The 22,568-nt window shown below is 40.3% G+C and overlaps 1 protein-coding gene across 5 annotated transcripts in view; it reads right to left on the bottom strand.

Annotated features, from left to right (window-relative positions):
• Nucleotides 1-22,568, bottom strand: part of NOL4 (nucleolar protein 4) — a 192,449-nt gene that overhangs the window by 7,288 nt on the left and 162,593 nt on the right. For all 5 annotated transcript variants that reach the window (XM_054191579.1, XM_054191577.1, XM_054191578.1 and 2 more), the window contains one exon: nucleotides 3,647-3,827. In XM_054191579.1, coding sequence (XP_054047554.1) covers nucleotides 3,647-3,827 — 181 coding nt within the window. The remainder of the gene's footprint in view (nucleotides 1-3,646; nucleotides 3,828-22,568) is intronic.

Raw genomic sequence — 22,568 nt, 5'->3', positions numbered from 1 at the left:
CCAGCCCATGTACAAGCTGACAGAGGCTCTGTCAACCCCCAGATTGCTTGGTGATGGTGTGAAGCTTTCCAGCTGAGCTGGCTTGACCTACAGGCTTTAAAAGCAGGGGAAGAAGAGACCTTGGTGCTGTAAGCCCAAGCCTTTTCCTGCTGTGCTTTTTTCCTGCCCACAATAAAGGAGGGGTCACTGTACAAGCTGTTGTGTTCTGCTTGCTTGTATTGAGCAGTTGCACGAAGGCTTGCCCCATACGGTTGTGCAAGGAGCTAATTATGATTCTGCAATTAGCCATGTGGAAGGACAGGCTGAGGAGGGAAGCACTGCAACAGCAGGCACAGATAGGTCCCTGAGCCAGAGCCACCGAACAGTTGGGTGAGCAGATAGTGAAGTCTGTAAGATGGGAACAAAGTAGGGATGAACTTTATAGGGGAGGAAATAGCCAAATTAAATGAGTCATAGCATACAAAATACATGCATCAGTTGGACCTACCAGATAGGAGAGCTAATTGAACATAGTCATTATATTATTACGGGGGAAGGTCCAGAAACAGGTATTTAAGCAGTGAGTTTTAGCTAGCTTTTGCAACTTCTCATTTTTTCCTGTTTTAGCAGATAGAAAAAAACAGATTGTATTTGTTTATACACACATCCTGACTGAGGTGTATATTTATTTTTACACCAGGAGAACATTTGTAAATGTGACAAGAACATATGATGGGTTACTAAATTGAAAAGGAAATGCATTCTTAAATTACTTCTTTAGGTCCTGAAAACAATTTGCAAGCAAATATCCTGTTCTCCCAGGAGGGAACTCATTAACCATCGTTAACAGCCTTGCACATGTTTAGAATGAGAGTCCTTGAAACAGAATAACAATCGCAAACTGTCCTGTGAGGTCTGTCAGGAGGGCAATGGGTACCCCTCTCAGCTGCAAGTCCATCCACTCCTCTTAGTCTACAAATGAGAAAGCAAATATCCATGGGCTTATCAGAGAGGACTGACAGATCCCAAAGAACTGGTCTCCAAGTCCTCCCATTTCTCCTGTAGGGAAACCAGCTAATGCAGCCAGAGCGCTTTATCCCCAGTAGCCAAGAGATAATTAGGTTGGCTACTGATTGCTTTTGTGTCATTGAAACTAAGAAACTGGTGGAGTTGCCTTTCCACAACTTTCCTGAAATGGCAGGTGGGTCACAAATCAGCAGCCAGCTAGATTGTTAACATCAGCAACTGGTTTCCAAGTGCTGGCACACAGACTTTCAGTTCGTGGAGCTTACGTGCTTTGGAACCTGTAGGATCCCTGTGGAGAAGATGGACACCTTTGGACAGACAGCTTTGCACAATGCTCCAAACTATGCACAAGAATCTGGGAGCAGTGCAATGGTTTACTAGTCTTCCAAACTAAGAGGACATACAGACAAAATTTTCCAGTGCAAGTAGGGAAAGGCAAGGAAGAAGAAATGTTTGAGCATATGTTAGTATGCAAACTGTAAGCATCCACCGGTCCCTTCGCCCCAGCGATGCTACACAGGGAAAAGCAGCGCACCGCACAGTTCCCTGGCTGCGTTAGCTGTGCAGCACCTGGTAGTTCCTGAATAACCACCTTTTGTCCTGAAAAACCCATCTTGAGCTTTAATTGTGAAAAAACACTGGAGTCTTCTACGTTAAAGGTACAAAGAAAATGTTGCTTCTAATCAGAAAGCAATACTAATTTATGATGTTGAATTGTGCCTCATTTTATAAAATTGCACGCTGAAGTGACGTACTTTTGCCTAAATCCCATAATTCACTGAAAAATGGGAGTTATAAAAATGTATCCTATTACAAGAGGTTTGTAGCAAAGAACAAGCACACAAAACAGTTGTGATTCCTCACAATTTAAGATTATGTAAACCAGGACAATTCTGACGGCTTCTGCTGACAAATAACACATGGGGAATTTAATCCTACTCTTACTTGGGTGAAAGAGCAAATGCCAACTGTTTTCAGTGGGAACTGGCTCGGATCTTCTGGCCCCAGTGTAAGAGAGTCTTGTACATTTTCCCAACAAACCAGATTTCCACAGCCTGTCTTACTGTTATGAAAATATTTGATCAAAGATCATATTCAGTACCTCAGATGTGTCTTTCATCCATATGGAAACAATTGTAATCATCATTCACTCTCTTTAAGTCAAAGACTTGACAACTAAAATATTATCTTTTTAAAGCCTTTTGAAAACTTAATGCAAAGCATTTACAGACCTTTGAGGATTTTTGGGGTGGGGGGTGAAGAAGCATGAAGAAGCAAACATCACTGAAGGTCACCAGGACACCACATACCAATAATTCCATGCAGGCTGCAGCCCTGATAGCGTTTTAAAAACTGCGTAGTGTGTTGAATATAGAGGCTGTAGCTGAACAATTACCATCTTGCCTAAGTCAGCCCATGTACCTGAAGCAGCACTCTCCTCAGCCAGAGAGGGATCAGCCAGGACAAACACCCAGGGTTTTCTCCATCCTCTGAGATATTTTTAAAATACCGTTCCTGGAGGCATGAGACCCTCAGGCTTCCAGAGTAATCACTTTTCTCTGACAGACAGACAATACCCTTTTTATCAGAATGGGCAAACCTTTTCCTTCGCTCTGAATTTGTATGAAGTCAATACAGGGGACTATTTCAAACAAATAATACAATTTGCTTACATTTGTTTGTTACGAAAGGTTGCTAATGCAAGAAGAAAGGAATGTTGTCTAAATAAATGACACCACCGTTGTTTTTTTTTCCAGAGGGGCATACAACCTCATGGTGACACGTAATTACCTGCATCATTTTTAGTTTAGATTATAGATGGATTTATAAAGATGGGGAGGGACTCTTTATCAGGGAGTGTAGCGACAGGACGAGGGGTAACAGTTTTAAACTGAAAGAGCCCAGATTTACATTAGATATTAGGAAGAAAATTTTTACTGTGAGGCTAGTGAGAACAGGTTGCCCAGGGAAGTCGTGGATGTCCCATCCCTGGAAGTGTTCAAGGCCAGGCTGGATGGGGCTTTGAGCAGCCTGGTCTAGTGGGAGGTGTCCCTGCCCATGGCAGAGGGGTTGGAACTGGATGATCGTTAAGGTCCCTTCCAACCCAAACGATCCTATGATTCTATGATTCTATAGATATGCTGATTTCTCATTTAACACTTGGTATGCCAGATCCTTATCTGCAGTAAATTGAAGTAGCTAGAGAGACCATGTGAGAAATCTAGGTCAATTCATTTGTGTTACAAAATATGGAGTTCAGTGTTTTCAAACTCCAGCCACAAAGATACTAATGGCCTCATTTTGTGATCAGTATAGGAGAGGACAATAATACCAGGGTAGGTCCTCATAAATTCATGCAAATCGACTGAAGATCTAACCTGGCATTATTTTACTCAGCTTTGTTAGAGACTTCAGGTTCAGTCTTGCCCTATTGTGAATTAGTCCCTTGAAACTGAAAGGAGACGAGCATGCAGTGAGCAAGTATTTTGCTCAGCAGTAGCTGTTTGCAGGATTGTGTTCCTGCTCATTATCTGATAATAGCCTATGGATATTGAACCCCTTGGACTAGCTTTCTGTACAGCAGGGGGAAACGTACACATGAGCACATACACACACAGGCACATTTTGTAAGAAAACTCACCACTGCTAGACGCATCGTTTAGATTTAGCAGCCCACCTCCGAGCCCTCTGTAACTATGGTAACTGTAGGTCCCATTGCCATTGATGTACAACACCTCCTGTGTGCTGGAAACAGCTGATGTTGAGTAAGTGACCTGGGCTGGCTCCTGTTTGTACTGCTTGTCAGCTGGAGCAGCCTCGTCCTGCAAAAGCAAGGAAAGGTTTTGAATTATTGTTACATTTTGCCTTGCACGAGAGGGTCTTTTCCATTGTTAAGACTCCGCATCTATTGCTTTCAGAAGAGTATAACACATGTTAAACAAGCACAGATGTGTTTCTGATTAACCAAATATCAGCTGAAAAGAAACCATGGAAATAAGCAAGAATACAGGTTTCCTACAAATCTGAGAATATCCATTTATTTGTGCTCCACAAGCCAACCATACTGTTTCTCAAAGGAGAAGATACATCCTCTTACCCTGAATAGCTCACGGTCTCCTGCAAAACCCAACTCTGTCCAGAAATAGCATGGGAGAGGACAGAAAAAAGCCATTACTTTCTGAGTACAGGAGTGTTTCTTCTGAGCCAGAGAATCATACTTTTCTTGCTAAGACAAACCGATACAGAATGCACCAACTACTACTTTTGCTGTACCAGCCTCAGAAATGACAGAAGGAAGAGAGGAATGGAATAACACAGAATCTCTTATGTTTGCAGAGGGCTGAGTGTCCGTCCACATAAGGGCCAAATGGTAAGGATGCCTCTACAGACGTGACTTGAAAGCATTTACCTGTGTATGAGCAGTGACTGTTTGTACACCATGAATTCTCCTCAGTGTTCCCTGATTGCCTCTTGGATGCTTGCATAATATTTAACAGGATTTAGGACAACAGCCCTCCAACTTGCCCCTAAAGGAGATCATGTTTCAGGTGAAAGTGTATTTTTCCCCATCTGCACTTACTGTAGCTACTGCTTAGAGCACCTCACCTTCACTCATGATCACAGAATGCCCCTGTGGCAACTTTAGTAATGACACAGGTGAAAAAGAGAAAAGCATTAAGAGAAGATTTTAGTAGTTGGAAACACGGAAAACGATCAGTGTGTTCACTGCTCAGCCTACCACAGGGAGCTGAGGGCTAGAATTTCAGTTTAAGTCTGCAAACGTATTTGAACTTCTTCTTTGTTTCCTTTAACTTGTAGACTTTTTTTGTGGGCCTGATTTTACACTCTTATCTGATGAAAACATATTTCAGTGATTGCAAATAAATTGTATCTATGGAAGATCAGTATTTAAAAAAAATAGAGGTGAGAATGTTTGCAGACCTTTTCAGCGTAGTTAACTGAAAAATGATCTGTTAGAATTATCTCCCCTTTGTGTAAAATGTTGTCCGTTTTATGCCTCTCTCTTCTGCAGAACCATTTTACAGTTGCTAAATATACCAAACTTATTAAGAATGCGATAAAATACCTCAAACCTTTTTTACAATGTTTACTTAAAAATAAGAATGTATATACCAGCACAGAGGGGTCAAATAGTTCAAACAGAGTGCAGTCTCTGTGTTGAAGCAAAAAGGGTTCTGAAGCAGCTTTCCTGCCTGCATTAGGTGCAGTTGTCGGTTCCACCTCTCAAATAAGACACTACCAACTTTTCTGACATGAAGATATCCCTTTCTCATAGATATTTATTGGTGAAAGAGACTTGGGCACAACTGAGATGACTCGGGAGAAGGAATATATATTATTAACAGAAATTTTAATATTTAATACAGAACACTGAACCATCAGATAATTAATTCCATAAACAATCAGAATAAGGCCTCTTGGGCACTAATATGAGCTGAGGCAAAGCTCTGCCTTTTTAAGAGAATTGGCCAAACTGGTCCCCTATGCATTTTCTTAAGTAATAATAGACTTAAACAAAGAGCCAAAATTGCAATGTATTTTTGCCAGGAATTCAACTTTAATATCATTTACCTTTTATCTCCAAAGGTCATTGCTGTCTCTTACAAAGGAAAATGTATTATTTTCTATGAGAAAATATTCATGAGTTATACAGTAAGGTTCTGTCTTGGCAGCAAAGCTTAAATCATCATCCAGACCTTTAACACTCTCAAGGCTGAGATGTTCTGGATCCTTATGTCTAAAACTAGATGATACTTCCTGCCATGGGCTCACTTAGAGCCTCATTTTATTTTCACAAAGAGCAGTAAGGGATCTTCTGCGAATTTATCAAGGAGTGGACTGTGCTCAAGGGGTGCAGTTCTTGCTCAAGGGGACTAACTTCTACAGCTGAGCAGATCTCAGGGCCTGTCTCCTTATCCTGACTGACTGGAACCCACAAGTTTGCTGTCCCTGAATGTACATGTCCTTCAGAGCCCCTCAAGTCAGTGCACTGAAAACCTAACAGTGAGTTTCTTGCAGAGCTAATGCACTGAGGCTCTAGCAGAGGACAGCAAGCAGAGCCTGGCTGGAGGGCACAGCGAGGGGGCTTGGTGCACCTTGGTGAGTACCAGCCCACGCGTTAGAGCATGTGGCCAAGAAGTGGGAGGCTGAGTTCTGGCTTCTTGTTGCAATACATGGCAAAGAGGGGGAAAATTTGGGATGCAAGGTCTTTGCTGGCTGTGGTGAGGAGGGGACCTGAAGTCAGAGCTGCCATCTCCTAGCAACTAGGCTCAAAGCAAAACTGCAGTGGGAGTCATAGCTGAAGCTGTGCCACTGTGTGGAAAGAAATGCACAATTCATAGGGCTACAGAGATAGCAAACAGAAAGGGAGCATGACTCAGTTCCCTTTCAGAGAAGTGCTGCCCTGGGAGGCTTCCAGCCCTGCTCCTTTCCAGCTACTCCCTAACACAAAATTCAGAAGCTGCTCTGAGGTTGGGAATCCGAGGCTGGAGCTGCTGCTGTCTGTAGGGGATCTTTGTATGAAAATAATCACAGCCCTGTGCAACACTGTGGTGTGCCACGGGCTGGGGCTTGGGGTAGAGCCCAGGCGTCCTGGCGGGGAAGGCACTCCTTGTTACCCATAATAATCAGTAACAAATAACTCACCATTTATTAATATGCTTGACCTAACTACCTGGAACACACGCTGCTGTAATTCATAACAAAGTATTAACAAACCATTTTTAAACTATTTATAGTTTAATAAGAAGTATGAACAAGATGCAGATAAAACTTTTGTCCATCTAGAATTTGATTTATACCATCTTCATTTTGTATATGGCAATGGAAATAAATCGTCCTTCTAACAGTATTTCTCTTCTGAATTTATTTTGGAGGAGAAGTAATTTAAGTCTTGAGCATATCATCTGGAGAATGATGGAAATGACAAAAATGCAAAAATACCTTTCAGGTACAAAAGCATGCTAAAACACAAAGTTATCTGTTCACTTGAAGAAGTGGAAGCATGAAGTACATACTGTGATCCTCAACTCTGTATATATCAGAGATATTTATGACTCAATTTTATGTCCAGGTCTGTACTAGAAGAACACAATTTTTTCCGTTAAAGAGCAGCTGCAATTTATTTTATTTTATTTTTAATCATGGAAGCAATTAAGTAACCCTCTAAGGACAGTACATACTAAGAAAAGATTTCATGAACTATTGCATAACCTGTATATTGAAGAAACCCTGCTCTGCCCTGACTAATATTCTGAGCAGCTAATGAATAGTTTAAAAGGGAATACCATCCACAGCAACACAAATGCTAGTGCAGAATGTCCCAACTGTGATATAAAGAGCAAGGCTCACCAGCAGTGTCCCAGCCTCCTGTTCCCCATGCCAGTGGAGGCACAGCACACACATTTATTTTCAAAAAGTCTGTCCTTCGTGGAAGCAACTCTAACAACGCCATTGTTCCCTTCTGTTCCCCGCCTCCATCTCCACCACCAAAATCACACACACACACAAAAAAGTAATAGCTTGTTAAAATAAAAAGCCCTGGCAATTCTGTGCTGCTTTGGGTTTTGATCCCATATGTACACAAGTGTCATAAATTCTGTCTATTCCTATTAAGAGAGAGTGGTGCTATTGCCTTGCCTCCACTGTTAATGCAAATCCAAAAAGGGAGTGTGTACGCAGTGCGACTCACACAGGCTGACCATAAAGCTAACAAAACTTCTGCAACAAGAATATAAACGGTAATGTTCCAAAAATGGCAAAGATGGTGACGAGCATTTAACTACTGCTTCCATGAAATGCAGTCTCTACAAGACTGGCAAATGGACAACTCTGAGAATGCCACCTTTTAACTGCCCCGATGTCAAGGTGATTTTTTTCCCCACTCAATTAGAAAAGGGACAAACAGGCAAACGCATTTTTGCCCCATGTTTCCTGACACTTTCTTTTTTAATAATTTAAACTGAAAAATGTAGATTGCTTATTGTTCCTGTCAATAAACACTTCTCTTAGAACACCACTTTGAGGTTAGGAAAACTCAAATGCAGATTAGTCTTCAAATAGATAGGCAAGCTAGGGACTATATATTTGCATATGGTCTTCCATTTTTTTAGCATAGGAAAAAAAAAGTCATTCACATGAAAAAACAAAACATGCTTTCATGTGTTTTAAATTTGTTTTTTTAGCCTCAATAGCTTGTAGCATGGCTTTAGAAGAAAGGAGATAATGTTTCATATATTTTTCCCATTTGGCATCCACCAATTTATTTCTATGATTTTTGAATCAAAAGTAAAGCAAACAGAAACACATGATAAAACCATGTAGCACTTTTCAAAGCATACCCAATTAATCCTTGCAATACTCCTGTTAGATAGGACTTTTATCATTGCTTTTCAGATGGTGAGATTCTGGCAACAAAGGCAACCTTAAGCTAGCATTACCTAACATGCAAAGCATTTGAGTTCTGCAACCATAACAACATAATAGGCTTCTCTTTGTGTACCCCGGTTTTTAAAATAATGGGAAGAAACTCAGAAGTTCCATCACAGGGCACCCCACTGAATCGGCAGGGGGCTGTGGGGCTGGGAGCTCTTTGCCCATCTCAGCTCCTGCGCAGAGAAGCAGATGCTTGCGTAAGTGGCCATCACCATATGACTGATGAAAAATAATGCACATTTAAAGGAGGATAAGCCACAGGATTCCTGCCTCCCATTGCAGGGTCCAGAAGGCGGTCCCTTCTTAGGTGCTCAGAGATCACTGACGTTTCCCTGCCCATGACCTGATAATGCGTATCTTATGCTCTGTCTCTTCAAACTTATTTCACACTGTCTTTTCCAAATTCCTGACTCACTCCATTCTCTGTGCTTCTCCAATTTCATCTTCTAGCCTCCAACTCAGTTTCCATCTTGCCTAGCAAATCCTAATCTCTCCTTTCCAGACAAGTCTCTTGCTCCCTGATACCCGAGCAGCCTCAGCAAATCAAGTCCTTTCATCTCCTAATGTATATTTAATCAGTGTCACACCCACTGGCAGTCCCATCTGAGATTTTCTCTCCCTCCTCAGACTCCCATCAGCCTCCTAATTCCCAAAATCCTGTCCCACAAGGATCAAAGCTAGGCTCCACAATTAGCTAAGGCTGCTCCTGTTTTCAATCCACATGATTTTGCCTCAGTCTTATTTGACCCTCTTTCACCACTAGTTCTTTAATTCATCTGACCAGTTTCCCTCATGCCATCAGCCTCAGTTACTCCCTTCCTCACCCAACCCCATCTCATAATCTCACTTTCCCCTCATCCCTTGTCATCTCTCCTTATGTCACAGTTCACAGCCTCAACACTCTTCCCGTTTCTTTCTGCACTGAGATCAGATTCCTAGTCACACCCACTGGAATTCAAATAATCTGGGAAATTAGCAACTAAAATATTTTGACTGTGTAAGCATGTGCATTCAGTAGCATATCCTTGGCGTAAATGACACCACTATTTTGTCAAGACCAAACACAGAGTCTTTTTTTTTTTTTTTTTAAAGAAATGGTAAATACATCAAACTACCCTTAAAGGACAAAATTTTCCTGATTCTTGAAAATGGCAGAAGTTTTCTCTAAAAGAGTTCAACAGATGGAAGACATACAGAACAGTATATGTAATCTCTGGGGGCTGAGGGTCATGAAGTTATCACCAAACGGCATGCCTAGTAATATAATGGGAAGTGTCAGGTAATAAGTGACGATACTACTAACTGCTTGGATGACACACATTGTTCTGACAGAACACTGGATCTTTTATTAGCTTTAATTACATTAAATTAATTCTCTAGTGTTTGACCCAGCTTTTAATTTTATGACCAATATCCTGGAAGCCTAGACAGCTAAACATTTTGGCACATCACAGTAGGCTAAATTTCCTTTTAACGCCGCAGTAAGCATGTTGACTCAGTGTGCTTAGAAATTATGGAAATGGTATTTCTGCAAATGATGGATGTGAGTTTTCACTTTAGTTTTGTTTTCCCTCGCACATTCTTTTTCCCCTCTCCAGTTGCTAAGGTTTATGTTGGGATTACTACTTACTAAATAAAACCTGTTCAAGACTAGGGAGGCCTGAACAAAACGAAATAGACCTACATAATTCACTGAGTTTGAAATCCAAACGAAGCTTCACGGTAGTCCTTCGCGTTGGCTGACCTTCATATTTAAAGTAATGAATATTTATAGTCCTTTAAAAGGACAACACCTTTTAATATTGTAGGAGGTGCTCCTACAGTTGTGAACTAAGCATGGAGGCAAGGTAAGGTTTGTAGAAAAAGGTAATACCTTTTCCTAGACCAGGAGAAGAACTTCTGTGGCCAAAAGCTGATCTATATAAAAGATGCTACGTTTCCCAGAAAGCCTTATTTCTTTTACAACACAATGAGCAGAAGCCACATTTTCAGTTGAAAAGTTTTTCAGTTCAAAACTATTTTGAATAAAGTTCTACAAAATTTCCAGTCCCTATATCGAGGGATTATTAATCCAAAATTAACATCTACCTGACATTTCAACTCCTCATACCAGACCCATAGCTGAAACATGAAAATTGAATTGCTAGAATCTTTATAGTCGGACTAGGAAAATATTTAAAACATACCAGAGATATATTTCATCTGAGGGGCAAAGTTACTCTCTGACAACTTTCCAAGACAGATATCTATATTTATATTTTTTTATTATTTATTTATCTATCTCTTATACTTGGGTATTTCTCCACCTCTCAGCCTAGTTGCAGTATTCTTTAAAATGATGCATTCACTGACAGTCCCATAACCTGCTGTCCAATATCATCAGGGCAGACAAACTAAAAAAAATAATTGCACCCCTGGACAGACTCCTTTCCCTTTAAGTTTAGTTGTCTTTCATAAACAGCATTCCAGGTCTTCATCAGAGGATAAGGCACCAGAATTACGGATGAGGTGCATGCACAACCCCTGAGACTTTCCCCAGAAGTACTAAGAGTAAATTTGAGCAAATTGGCTAAAGTAAAATAAAGTTCAAATAATATCACGGAACTCATGCCAGATATTCTTTAGATTGGGAAGTGTTTTGATAATTCAGGGGTGGATTTACCAGTAAAATCAAGAGGGCCGTAACTGCTGTCCTCAGGCATGCACACTATTTCTCCTCTTGTAAAGAACAGCTCGGGGACTGCACAGCTTTCTATTTCACACCCCCTGTGATCAGATATAGACTGTACTTTTCTCTACCACTCTCTCTGCATTATTTTCTTCACTTTTACTTACTTAAATCAAGTATGTTAAAAAATGAGAAAGCCTGTTCTTGTGTGACATACTACTCAATTTGTAGCTCAGTTGGAGCTGGGGGTTCCAGCTAAGCTGAACATTCATGCTTTAGCTGTGAGTCTATCATCTCATCATTACATGGAGAAACATCAGTGTTGGCTTAGAACTTTCTGGCTCCTGCTTAGAGAAGCAGCTGCCAGGGTAAGGGGCCATCAACATCTGCACAGAGAAGGGCGTTTAAAGGAAGATGACCCATGGGATTCTTGGTTCCTGTTGCAGGGTCTGGAAGGTATCCCCGTCTTAAACACCCAGAGACTGCTGCCTTTCCCTTGCCTATGACTCAGTAGTGCATACCCTGTACCCCACTCTTCGCTTCTGTCTATGATCTCATCATTACATGGAGAGCACATCCGTCTCAATGTAGAATTTTCTGGCACAGATGGAACATTATACGAAAAAGTGCTCCTAGCACGCAGATGCAACTGTTACTGACAGAAATCTGGGTAGTAATGATGATTGTGCTGTGAAATGCAGTATCAAAATGGTTTTCATATTTTAGATTAAAAATTACAAATATAATTTTTTAGATGGTGAGGAAATATTGATATAGTCTAATTGAGCTAAATCAGGTGTAATGCAGAGTCCAGTTAGGCTTCTAAACTCCCTGTAATGCCAATGGTGATGTGGGAACTCAAAGAGTGTTCATCAAAATGTTGTTAGCTGCCAAAAGTTCAAGGACCTCCAAACTGTCCTCCTGACACAGGGTATAGAGACAAGAAAAGAAAGCACCATGCTTTAGTTTCAGATTAGAAGGGCAGTAGGTTCCTTTTGCTTTGAGGTTATTAACACTGAAATGAACTGCCAGCATCAGTGCTGTCACCAGGCATGACATGAACCAGTGTTCAACAAGAAATGAAAGCATGAGACTGACATGGAAAAAGAAGATCAAAATGAAAAGGTGCTATTGTGTAGAAGAGAGAAAAATGAACCTCAGCTTTCTACATTTCTGATAGAATGACACATTATGTATAGACTGGAATGGGTATGTTAGCCCTAAATAAAAGGTTAGTGTTTTCACATTGCACTGTTTGAGTCTTGTTTTTTCACCACTGCCACTTCACCTGCAGAACAGAAAACTTTTTTGGAAGAAGTACGCGTATGGCTGTTGCAAGGAGTTGTCGGAGAATCGCTTTTGTTGGAGCAATAGCAAAGCAGAGGGATCATTTTTCATAGCGTGTCAGCTTTAGCCAGTTCATTATCCACTGCGATAGCAGAAGAGCAACATGAGCTTTCAGAGGTCACCAGTGCTGCTGGTTGAGCATGGACACATGGATGAGCTATTCCTACAGCTTAAATAACTATGATGCAAAGTCACTGGGGAAAAAGAAACTGGGTTCTTCTAAAGGACCATGTCTCTCTCAGTCCAAATGGAAAAGGATAGCATTTATCTTTTTCTGTCGTCCTTGAGATAAACTTACTGTTCTTTGGTGAAGTTCTCGTCAGTTGATTTTTGAATGTGCTTTCCCTGGTGTGTTTTTTTTCCATCAGGGACAAAGGAATGTTAAGAAGTGTAACTCAATATAGCAATCACATTTGAGATGGACTAATGACAGAGAGTGTTCTGCAAGTTAACTTACTTTATAGCTCCTGCTGTTCTTGCCTTAGGTTGCATTTATCACCCTTCATAAGCTATTTCATAAGTTATATTGGAAATGGTCATGCTCTTTATTTTTTGAGAAAATTTTAATGTATGAAAAAAATTTAGTTAGCTAATGGTTTCACTACTATTAATTGAAAGTTGTCTCAACATACAAGACAGGTGCAGAGTGCAAGACTGCACAGTGCACTGCAGTGTCTGCACAGCAATGACTTCTCCAGTGCAATTTTAAATAATGTGTCCAATGATGGCCAGCACCAGATTACAAACAGCTACAGGCATGTAAGAGGCAGAACTGGACCTGGTCTGAATACATGAATTGTGCCAATGCCTCTGAGTTTCGGCAAAACTCCCATGTGCTCACACGTATTTCACAAAATACATGTGACATTTCCCATGGTGAAAGGGGTTCAAATTCTGACAAAGGGACAAAGATGCCATGCAAAGAGCAGAAGAGTCTTCAGGGCTACCATTTTCTGCTTTGCAGAGGAACACCAGAGGAGAGGGGGCAGGTGGAACTTTTGCTCCTCCCCGTTGTACCAGCAGAGATTTGTTAGGGCCCAGGCCTCATACAGAATTTCTTCCTCTCAGGCAGAAAACAAAGGCAGATTTTAACTCTGACCTAAAGAACAGCACAGCATGGCCCTTGTCTTTGGCCTTATGATAAGTTACTGGTTTAGGCCTTGTTTCAGCAGTCAACCTTGAGAATCCTGACCTCCCCACCCACTCTCAGACAACATTTTCCTTCAGTCAGTTTCCCTTGGGAGACTGCATCACTGACTCCTTCAGCCTGCCACAGAGGATGGGACCAGAGAAAATATTAAAGGATCCTTTCCTTCACGGTGCCACCTTCCATAGGTCTCTCAGCCTCGGATAGCTCAAGGCACAGGACCACAGGAGCAGGCTTGCTAAGTCTGCTCCTAAGAGAGCTCGGTTGGAACGTGCCTGATCCCCAAAGTGAAGCGCTGCATAGCAAACTCCAGGGCCTAGGATACCCCTGCTGAAATTAGATTAGCTGAAAATCTAAAGAAAATAACGGTAAAACATCCGTGAAAATGAAGTACAGGTTATGTTATGCTTATTCTTATGTTGCTGCATATCCCCTCTAGTCCTTTCAAAGCCAATTTCTTTGCAGTGGCCAGCATCTTAAAGAAGAACATGGCTACTGAGCGTTTTTGCTCCTTCCTCATTGACAGGCAGTAAAAATGGAGAAGTCTGAATATCTGACCTTTCTTCCAAAACTAAAACAACATAAACGGCAAGAAAACAATGTCATCTTTTCCCATCCCAAGAGCAGTTTTGCCTGCAGGTAATGGTGCTGAATGAATCAATGTATTGCTGAAACTGATTCATGATGACAAAGGCATAGCAGTACTTACTGCTGAACCAGAAGGATGCAAAGTGAGAGAAATTCCTCCTTCGTGGTGTATTCCTCTCATTCAGAACAAGCCTTGCTGTGCCTCAGGCAACTCCACTTTTATGACCACAATCAAGCATTTTTCTCTGCATTTTTCTTCCTTATGTGTACCATCCTCAAGAAATTATCTCAGTGAGGCACTCCTATAGGGAGATATGTTTCTGTTCTTCCTTGCCAACACGCCGTTTTTTAGTGACTACGATGGGCAATGCTTTCAGCCGGGGTAGATCAGCATTACTCCATTCAGTGCAGGAGGACTGTGGCACCAGAGCACCAACAGAGAAAATTTTTAAACTCGTGAATCAAACGTTTAGGGAGCATGCAGGGGAAAGTGTGTGGGAGTACTGGAGCAATGCTTGTGCCAGCTTTGCAGATTTATTACTACAATATCATCACGGTCAACATAATTAAACCTCCCACTATAGGTCTCTCGTCTACTGAATTACAACTGGTATCACTCCCACCACTGACAACATGTTTTTTTGACACAAAACAGCTTTCCATACACCTGCTAGCTCTGGGGTTTGGAGATGCAACTACTGAAAAAGGCTTTATTGGAAAACTATGGGGTATGATTTGGACTTTTGAGTGCTTCTTCCTATTTTTTTCTGCCCCAAAATTTCTTTTAAGATTACATATAGTGGAGCGTGTGGCAGGGGGAATGGACCAAAGCACTTTATATCAGATTCTAAATGAAATTCTTCTTCATTTAGAAATGGAAGATGACAGCCTAGCCATGAAGCATTTGAGGTCAATGCTGAATTAACGTCCTCAGTTTCAACTAATTAAAAATGTCTGTGTGTTCTGCTTTGAAAAGGAAAGAAATAAGCATGTCAGAGATTCCAGCATATTTCCATATTTACTGTACGGTGTCTCTTCCACAGGTAAATTCCAGTTATATATAGCTGTCTTTTAAAAAAACAGTTCTCTTGTCTGTTGGAGAGTGAGCAATTACTTTTTTGCATGCACTTAATGACTGGTTCTTGTTGTCACAGTAGGTTCTGATATTTTAAAGGTATTTCACCCCGTGTTTGATACATTTGATGGCTGATTATTTTATTTCAAATCTGCGTTAAAACTTGAACTGCATGTTTGTGAAAACCAAAATTCTTTCTATGAATTCAATGCAGGATGTCTGTTTTTGAACACTGCCTCGGGTACAACTTGACTTTTACAGTTTAAAAAAAAAAAGGAAAAAAAAATAAAAATAAAAGGTATTTTACAAAATCCCTGACCTCCCCACCCTGTCTCAAACTATTAAGTAGAAAGAAAATGTTTTGCTACTGAAAAAGACCTGCTCTAAATTTTTGAAAGAACTTGGTGCACATCCTTCAACTTCAGTACTGTGAGGGTTCTGTATTTTAAAAGATTCAGTAGATAAGAAGTGATGCTTTGGGGTATGGCCTTTTGATTCCAAACTCATCAAACCGGAGTAGCATAAGCCATCAGAAAAAACAAAGAAATGAACTTTGATTGGCCTTTGGAGGATGCACTTTCTGATTTGCTTCATTAATGGAGACAGTAAAACTGAAGCTTAATATGAAATACCATGAGTAATAAGCATGAAATTTGTGCACTGCAGTACAAATCTGTTCCCCAAATATTCTCATTTCAGGGGAGGATTCTTCTGGCATGATGCCTGGGCTGCTGGCCACAGCCTGCTTGGCTGCTTTGCCCTGTGCCTAGCCTCTTTAGCAGCTGGTGCTGCTCCCAGGCAACGCTTTCAGCTCCTGCTCCCACAGCTTATTATATTTTTCATTTTTTTCTTAGAAAAATATGTTTCTAAATTTAGTTTAGGGACATCAAGCCAGTTGTTGAATCACAAACATGTTCCTGCTACCAAACATAAGCAGCCTGTGCATACATTTCTGCATATATTTTCTGCATTGAGAATTGCACCGTTCTAACCAAGGAATACATCCGAACCCATCGTGCAACTGATGCTTTGAATTTAGGAGTAATTTATGATTGTTTAAACTCTTCTAAATCTACTAATTCATTAACGAAAACCCAAAAACACCACTCCTGAGAAATAAGAGTTTGCACATGCATGCGGGATTTGCATCAATTTCATTAAACTGGCCCAAACTCTGCATGATAACAGGGTTTTGCTCACCAGACACATTATACCCTGTTTGTGTTGTAGGCAGGAGGCTGTGTACAATGAAGTCATTAGCTAAACACAGGAAAGGAAAGACAAAATCATGCTTTTAAATACTTGTCCCTATGCTAGAAACATCTGACAGGCAAGAAAATGCTTCACATTTAATATCTTCTTGCCATGTGAACGGGAGGGATAAGTAAAAAGCTCTCTGTTCCTGGCTTTCAGCACGGGAGCAGGAAGAACAGAAGCCCTGACTCCAAAACCTCTATTTTTGGGCCTGAGGAGAGAACTTTTATATGTAGATTTCCACCAGCCTTTCCTCTTCTGCCTCCTTGACAGGAGATAAGTATCAAAGACAGAGGGGAAAAGGCTGTTCCCATCCCTGTTCGTTTTCATTCCACCTATGCTAGGACAGGGGATAAGATTGTTTAAAAGTTCCTGCCCAAGAAACAACCCAACACTCCATTTCTGAGCCTTCAGAACTGAACAGAAAACTTACATTGGCATCAATTTTATTTCACATTCAAGATCTTACTGCAGCTCAGGGTGTTTAAAGCGTTGTCTGAAATCAGCAGCTTGAAATTCAACCATATATGCTCAGCAAGAAGAGCCTGGAAAAATAAAGCATCTTCTAATTTAATGTTCTCTGTGTTGAGGTGAAAAATTAGCTGCTCACCTTAGGGCCTCACTGTAAATCCAAGGCATGAAATTATTTTTGCAATTGCATGCCTCGCACATTATTCCTTTCCAATACATGTAGCAAATTTAATGTAGAATGGGCTGGAGCATGGCGAGAGGGGGGTTGCCCTGTGATACCTGGCAGCCCCTTCCAGCCGCATCTGCTAATAATAGAACCCTATCCAGCACTGCTGAAATCAGGAATTTTGCCTCTGACTTGAAAGGCAGCAGGATTTAAAATTACAATGCATACCACTTATTTTCTTCCCCTTGACAATATGGCCAGTGTATTCTGGGTAGGAAGCTAAGTTTCCCAATACTAGCACATAATTTGATCTCTTGACAATAATCCACATGCAGCTAAATGGTGCCTGCATAACATTTTGTGCCTCAGTGGTTAAAGCATATCATTTGGAACCACAAAAGCAAACCAAAGACCAACTCAGAAGTAAAATAATCATTAGGTGGGGAAATGATGGAAGTGAACAAGGCCTGAAATGCAAACTAGCATGTGGGTATCCAAGGACGTTACAGTCATCTTAGTGATCATTTCGAACACAGATAAAAAAGAACAAAGTACTGAAGTATGGAAATCACTCTGATCCCTATTAAATACCAAATCACAAAGAGATGTCTGAATACAAAAAGCTATTATTAATAAAGCTTCTGTAGTGTAAGCGGCATAGAGCTCTTTGCAAATTAAAGTGACTTTTGCCTCTTGTGGTTTTGGGGATTCCATTTCTATTTGTTTGTGTTACGTTATGTGAACTATCTGCTTCCTTTTGCTCTTTTGTATTATCTAAGACTCCACAAGCCTCCCATTGTGGAGCAAAAATCACTTTGAGTTGGAATTTTTCATGTCTTATGTAAATATATGACAGAGAGAGGACATAGCTCCATCCTTTTGCACTTCTGCCACTTGCGGTCTGCATGGACAAAGTGCCTTTTCTTTCTCATCCTCTAGAGCAAATTAGGCTCCATGAGACTCAAGAGGATGGGAACTCATGATGCTTTCTCCTCCACCTCTAACAAGGATGTATAGTTGATGTGCTCTTCCTGCACACTGAATAGCTGCAGCAGGGACTCCATCTCCCTGAAATAAAACCACTTCTTTGTGCTCCCTGTGAATTCACAGCATTCTGCCACAGAAGCCCTGACTCAGCAGCGCACTCTCCAGCATCCACTGGAGGATATTTTTCGCTTAACTCCCTTTTCTGTAACTAATATTGTCCAAATCTGCTCTTGATTCAAAAACAGACAATATAAATAACAGAATAAAGAGGGCATTTAAGAACCCTGCAATTTGTTTCTTCCTTCCTCCTGGGAGCTGCAGTACCCATTGATCAGGAAAGAGAATAACAACATACATACAGGGACACAAATATATATCCTTCTTCCTTCTTTCCTGCTGACTGAAGGGTAATACAGGAAATAACTGCTCAGTGTCAAGATTTAGAAGCTGTGCATTAGTGGCATAGCTGAAACACAAATTCTCTGTCCTCAAATATGAAGGTTTTAAGGTCTCTTGGAGGCCCATGCCCTCACTGCAATTCAGATTTTTAATTAGTTTCTTCCAAAACAGTTTTACAATTACTTGTAATTTGTCCACCAGTAATTTTCTTCCTTCTTAACAGAGACACAAACTGCTCCTGGTCTGCAACAGCCAGACTTTTGGGTTTTCTTAATAAAACTGTGCTTGAAGAGTCTTTCTTTAGATCAACCCCCTTGTTACACGCAGAGAAACGGCACCACAAATTGCACGGACGCAGATCATTAACATCTCCTTACAAACCTCAATTTCTTTAAAAACGAACATTTAGGAATTAGATATAATTGGAAGGAAACACAGTAGTGGTGATTTCCAAGTGGCAGTACATGTGCACTTGTATTAATATTCAGATGTATTGCATTAGCACAGAACCTGTATCCAGTCTGCAACAGGCGCTCGTATCAAGCTGCTCTATTCAGGTTGCTGCTATGACAACTATCCAGAGGCAAATGTCAGGTCAGCTCCCAGCATATGTGTCTAGGCCATAATTGCTTTGTCAGAAACCTAATAGCCACCTACTCCTACTCCTCTAACAGCTAAAAGCAATATTGTTAAAATTATTAAATGTTGCAATATTCTTAACACCCTATTCATATGCTACTAAAGCACTGAAAACTTTAGATTTGCCTTCCTTTTATCCCCCAAACTAGAATGGGGGTGAAGAATGTATGTAAAGTGCCTGTTTGCAAATTTATGTTCATTTATGTTTCAGTGTAAACCTGGGATCATTAAACTTTCTCTTCCTTGGGCGTTAGATATTATCTTTCACTCCACCACGATGATTACTGATATTTAATTTGCCTGGTTACAAATCACAGCATGGAAAAAAATTATAGCTGTCATCTTGATGAGAGGTTTCTTAAAAAATGCATTCAGTGTTTATCATAAAGAATTGCTTCATAGCATCATAGTGCATGACAGTCTGTGCACAGTGCGTAGACTTGCTCTTATCAATTTGAAAAGCTCAAATAATCAAAGATTTCTTTGAGTTTAGCTTTTATAATTAAATAAACTGGTAGCTTCCACAAGACTCAGAAATATAACCTGCACATTTTCCCTAATCTTATTTATTCTACTCTTACATCATATCTTTTAACCTAATGATTAAAAAAAAAATACATTTAACGTTTATATTGAGGGAACTTTTCTGAAATGCCTAGCAGAGAGTGAAATACTTGAAGAAGAGATAGTGATGAAGTAAGTAATACTCTCGCAACTGCAAAGTTGTCTTGCAGCCATTTCCAAACGTGATCTCGTGTGAAGAATTAAAGTCAGTCTGCATATAACTGATTTGTTCAGTGAAAGGGAAATTGCCTCCCATGCACACATGGGGACATACACATATCCTAATAGCTTCATTGTATTACCTCCAATTTGCCCTGTAGGTAGAGATAAAGAATAGGTGAATTAAATCAAACTAAGCAAATTATGAATTTTACAAGAAAAGTATTATTCTGATGGCTGTGCAGTGAAGGTATGAGGACAACACCTTTGTCAGGCTATACAGTTGTCTGACTGTTGTTATTTTCAGCTAGTCTCTGAAATGAAAAAAAATTGTACCCTTTAAATTCACATCAAAAAAAAAAAAAGCAGAAAACCTTTTTCTTATCATGTTTATCCTATAAAATATGACTGACAAGCACTCTGTGAAGAGCCTACTAATGTAAAAAGGACCATTTCTGGCTGAGAAATGCCTTTCTTAGGATGGGAGATATGTAAGATAAATTTCATTTTCCTCTGAGCTTAAGCTCTCTTTGGGCTCAACTTGTCATTTGCTATGTAACTACAAAAGAATCAGACATTGCATGTCCAATTACTTGGGGCATAAGGATGAAAGAAGCGTACATAGCTCACTCCTTTGGCTACCCAAAACCTCTGCATGCTATGGTAGCCCTGCAATGACATTACCCACTGAAATGGAGGTCAAATTGCTAAAACATGGACTGAGTCCAGGAGATAACCCAGTCCACTGGCTTCGCAGTCATATGTGACCACTACTCTCCTATCTACGAATACAATAATGAATACTCAAAGGTCCAGATTCCTGAGTAGTACAAAAAACAACGTGGTGCCAATTAAGCTACATCAATTTTCTAAATGATCTGTCTAACTATACATGACATGTCCATACAAGGGTTCATACACTTCTACAGACATATTACTCTATGATTCAGTTCTTTTCCTGCTATCCCATATTCATCCTTCCTCCTGGCTCCCAGGTGCTGATATTTTGTCTTGATCGCCAAAAGCTTATTTCAATTAGAAGAGAAATGCTCATTTGTACATTTTGCAACATGACAGTATGCAAAAAGAATCAATTCTAAACAACAAAACAATGAAACAAAAAGCAGCTGTTGTAAAAAACACTTGTGTCCAAATAAGGCTGAAGGCAATTTTTTCCCAGTATCATTCTTCTTTGCTTTTCCAAAGGAAGATTTCACCTTTTTATCTTCCTTAGTAAAAACGAAGGGGCAGGTCCTCTCGCATACTGATATATATAAATTTTCCCTTGAAGAATTTTCATTAGTCTTTTTGATTTCAGACAGGACAGTAACAGGACTAATCCACCTCCACTTTCTACAGAGTACCATAGCCCAGCGCTGCTCCAGGATGTTTCATGATGAGGTTTTATAAAACCTGATCAACTGCACACTTTTCAGAAGAAGCAGCAACTGACAACGGTTAAGGTCTTAAAATGAAACTTCCATTTCTGTGACCACCCACAAGCAGAGCCACAGAGCCCTTGCAGTGGCAGCCCACAAAACAAGCATCCCAACCTCTGTTCACTGCCCAGGACAGTAACGACAGGATGACTTTTTCCAGATTTTTCAACTTATTTAACCATTCTTCTTTTGCCCAAGCAAGACACAATTTGGTTTGTAAAGGACACAACAAAAGAAGTCATCCTGTTTGCCATATGTAAAGAATGCACGTAAAAAGCTCTACTTAATTTATCTCATGACTCCCTTGTTGATAGTAGTCCAGAAACTCCACTTCAGTTCAACTCCTTCACACTGAATATTGCTAGAGATATAATAAGGATCTTGAAGGATTATCCCAGGAGAGCATCCCAAGATACCACTCAGAAGCACAGGAAATCATAAGGATTTGGATAATGCCTCTTCTATCTCTGACTGAAGCAAGTCATAGAAGGTCAATCCAATTATTGTTTCTACATTTTTTATCAACTGCAATGAAAAAAATCCTCAAAATTCAAGACTGGAGTTACCCTTTTTCAGTATCCAGACCAAGCAGAGATGATTCGGAGAGCAACACAAAAGCTCTGCATGGCCTCTGCACCCACTGCCTGATCTGGACTGCGAAAAGATCAATCCATTCCAGCCCAGCGTCACAAGCATTTCACTGTTTGGTAGTAGTAGCAGTAAACCTACACAATTTCAATATATGAATCTATAAAATTTGTGCAAGGGAATAAATTCTTTTAATACCAGGCAGAATTAAAAAGTGGAAGCGACAGAACTCCTCAGTCAGGTAATAGGTATCAAATATGTTACTTCTCGGCACTTAAGCTACCAGCTAACCAACAGAGCTCGATCTCAAGATAATGAAAACGCACTGAAGCTAAAGAGAGCACTTGAGTAACATCTAACATGGTCAGACAGCCAAAGCATTGTAGTCCAAGCTACCATGACCTAGTAAACACATTTATATTCCTTACAGAGAAGTCTCAGAAAGTGACAATGCTTTTACTGTTACGGTTTCAAAAACTACTGGAAGGTACTTGTTTGCTGACAGACAACATTACATTGAGTTTCACATGATGAAATAAATTATTGCCACGAAAAAAAAATTTTGAAAATAAGCAATTTATACCAGTGAGACCCGTTGGGGCATAAGGATGAAAGAA

The sequence above is a fragment of the Rissa tridactyla genome, chromosome 2 (assembly GCF_028500815.1).
Source record: "Rissa tridactyla isolate bRisTri1 chromosome 2, bRisTri1.patW.cur.20221130, whole genome shotgun sequence".
Taxonomy (NCBI): Eukaryota; Metazoa; Chordata; class Aves; order Charadriiformes; family Laridae; genus Rissa; species Rissa tridactyla.
Note: the sequence above shows the minus strand (reverse complement) of the source record. Positions and strands in the feature narration are given on the sequence as shown.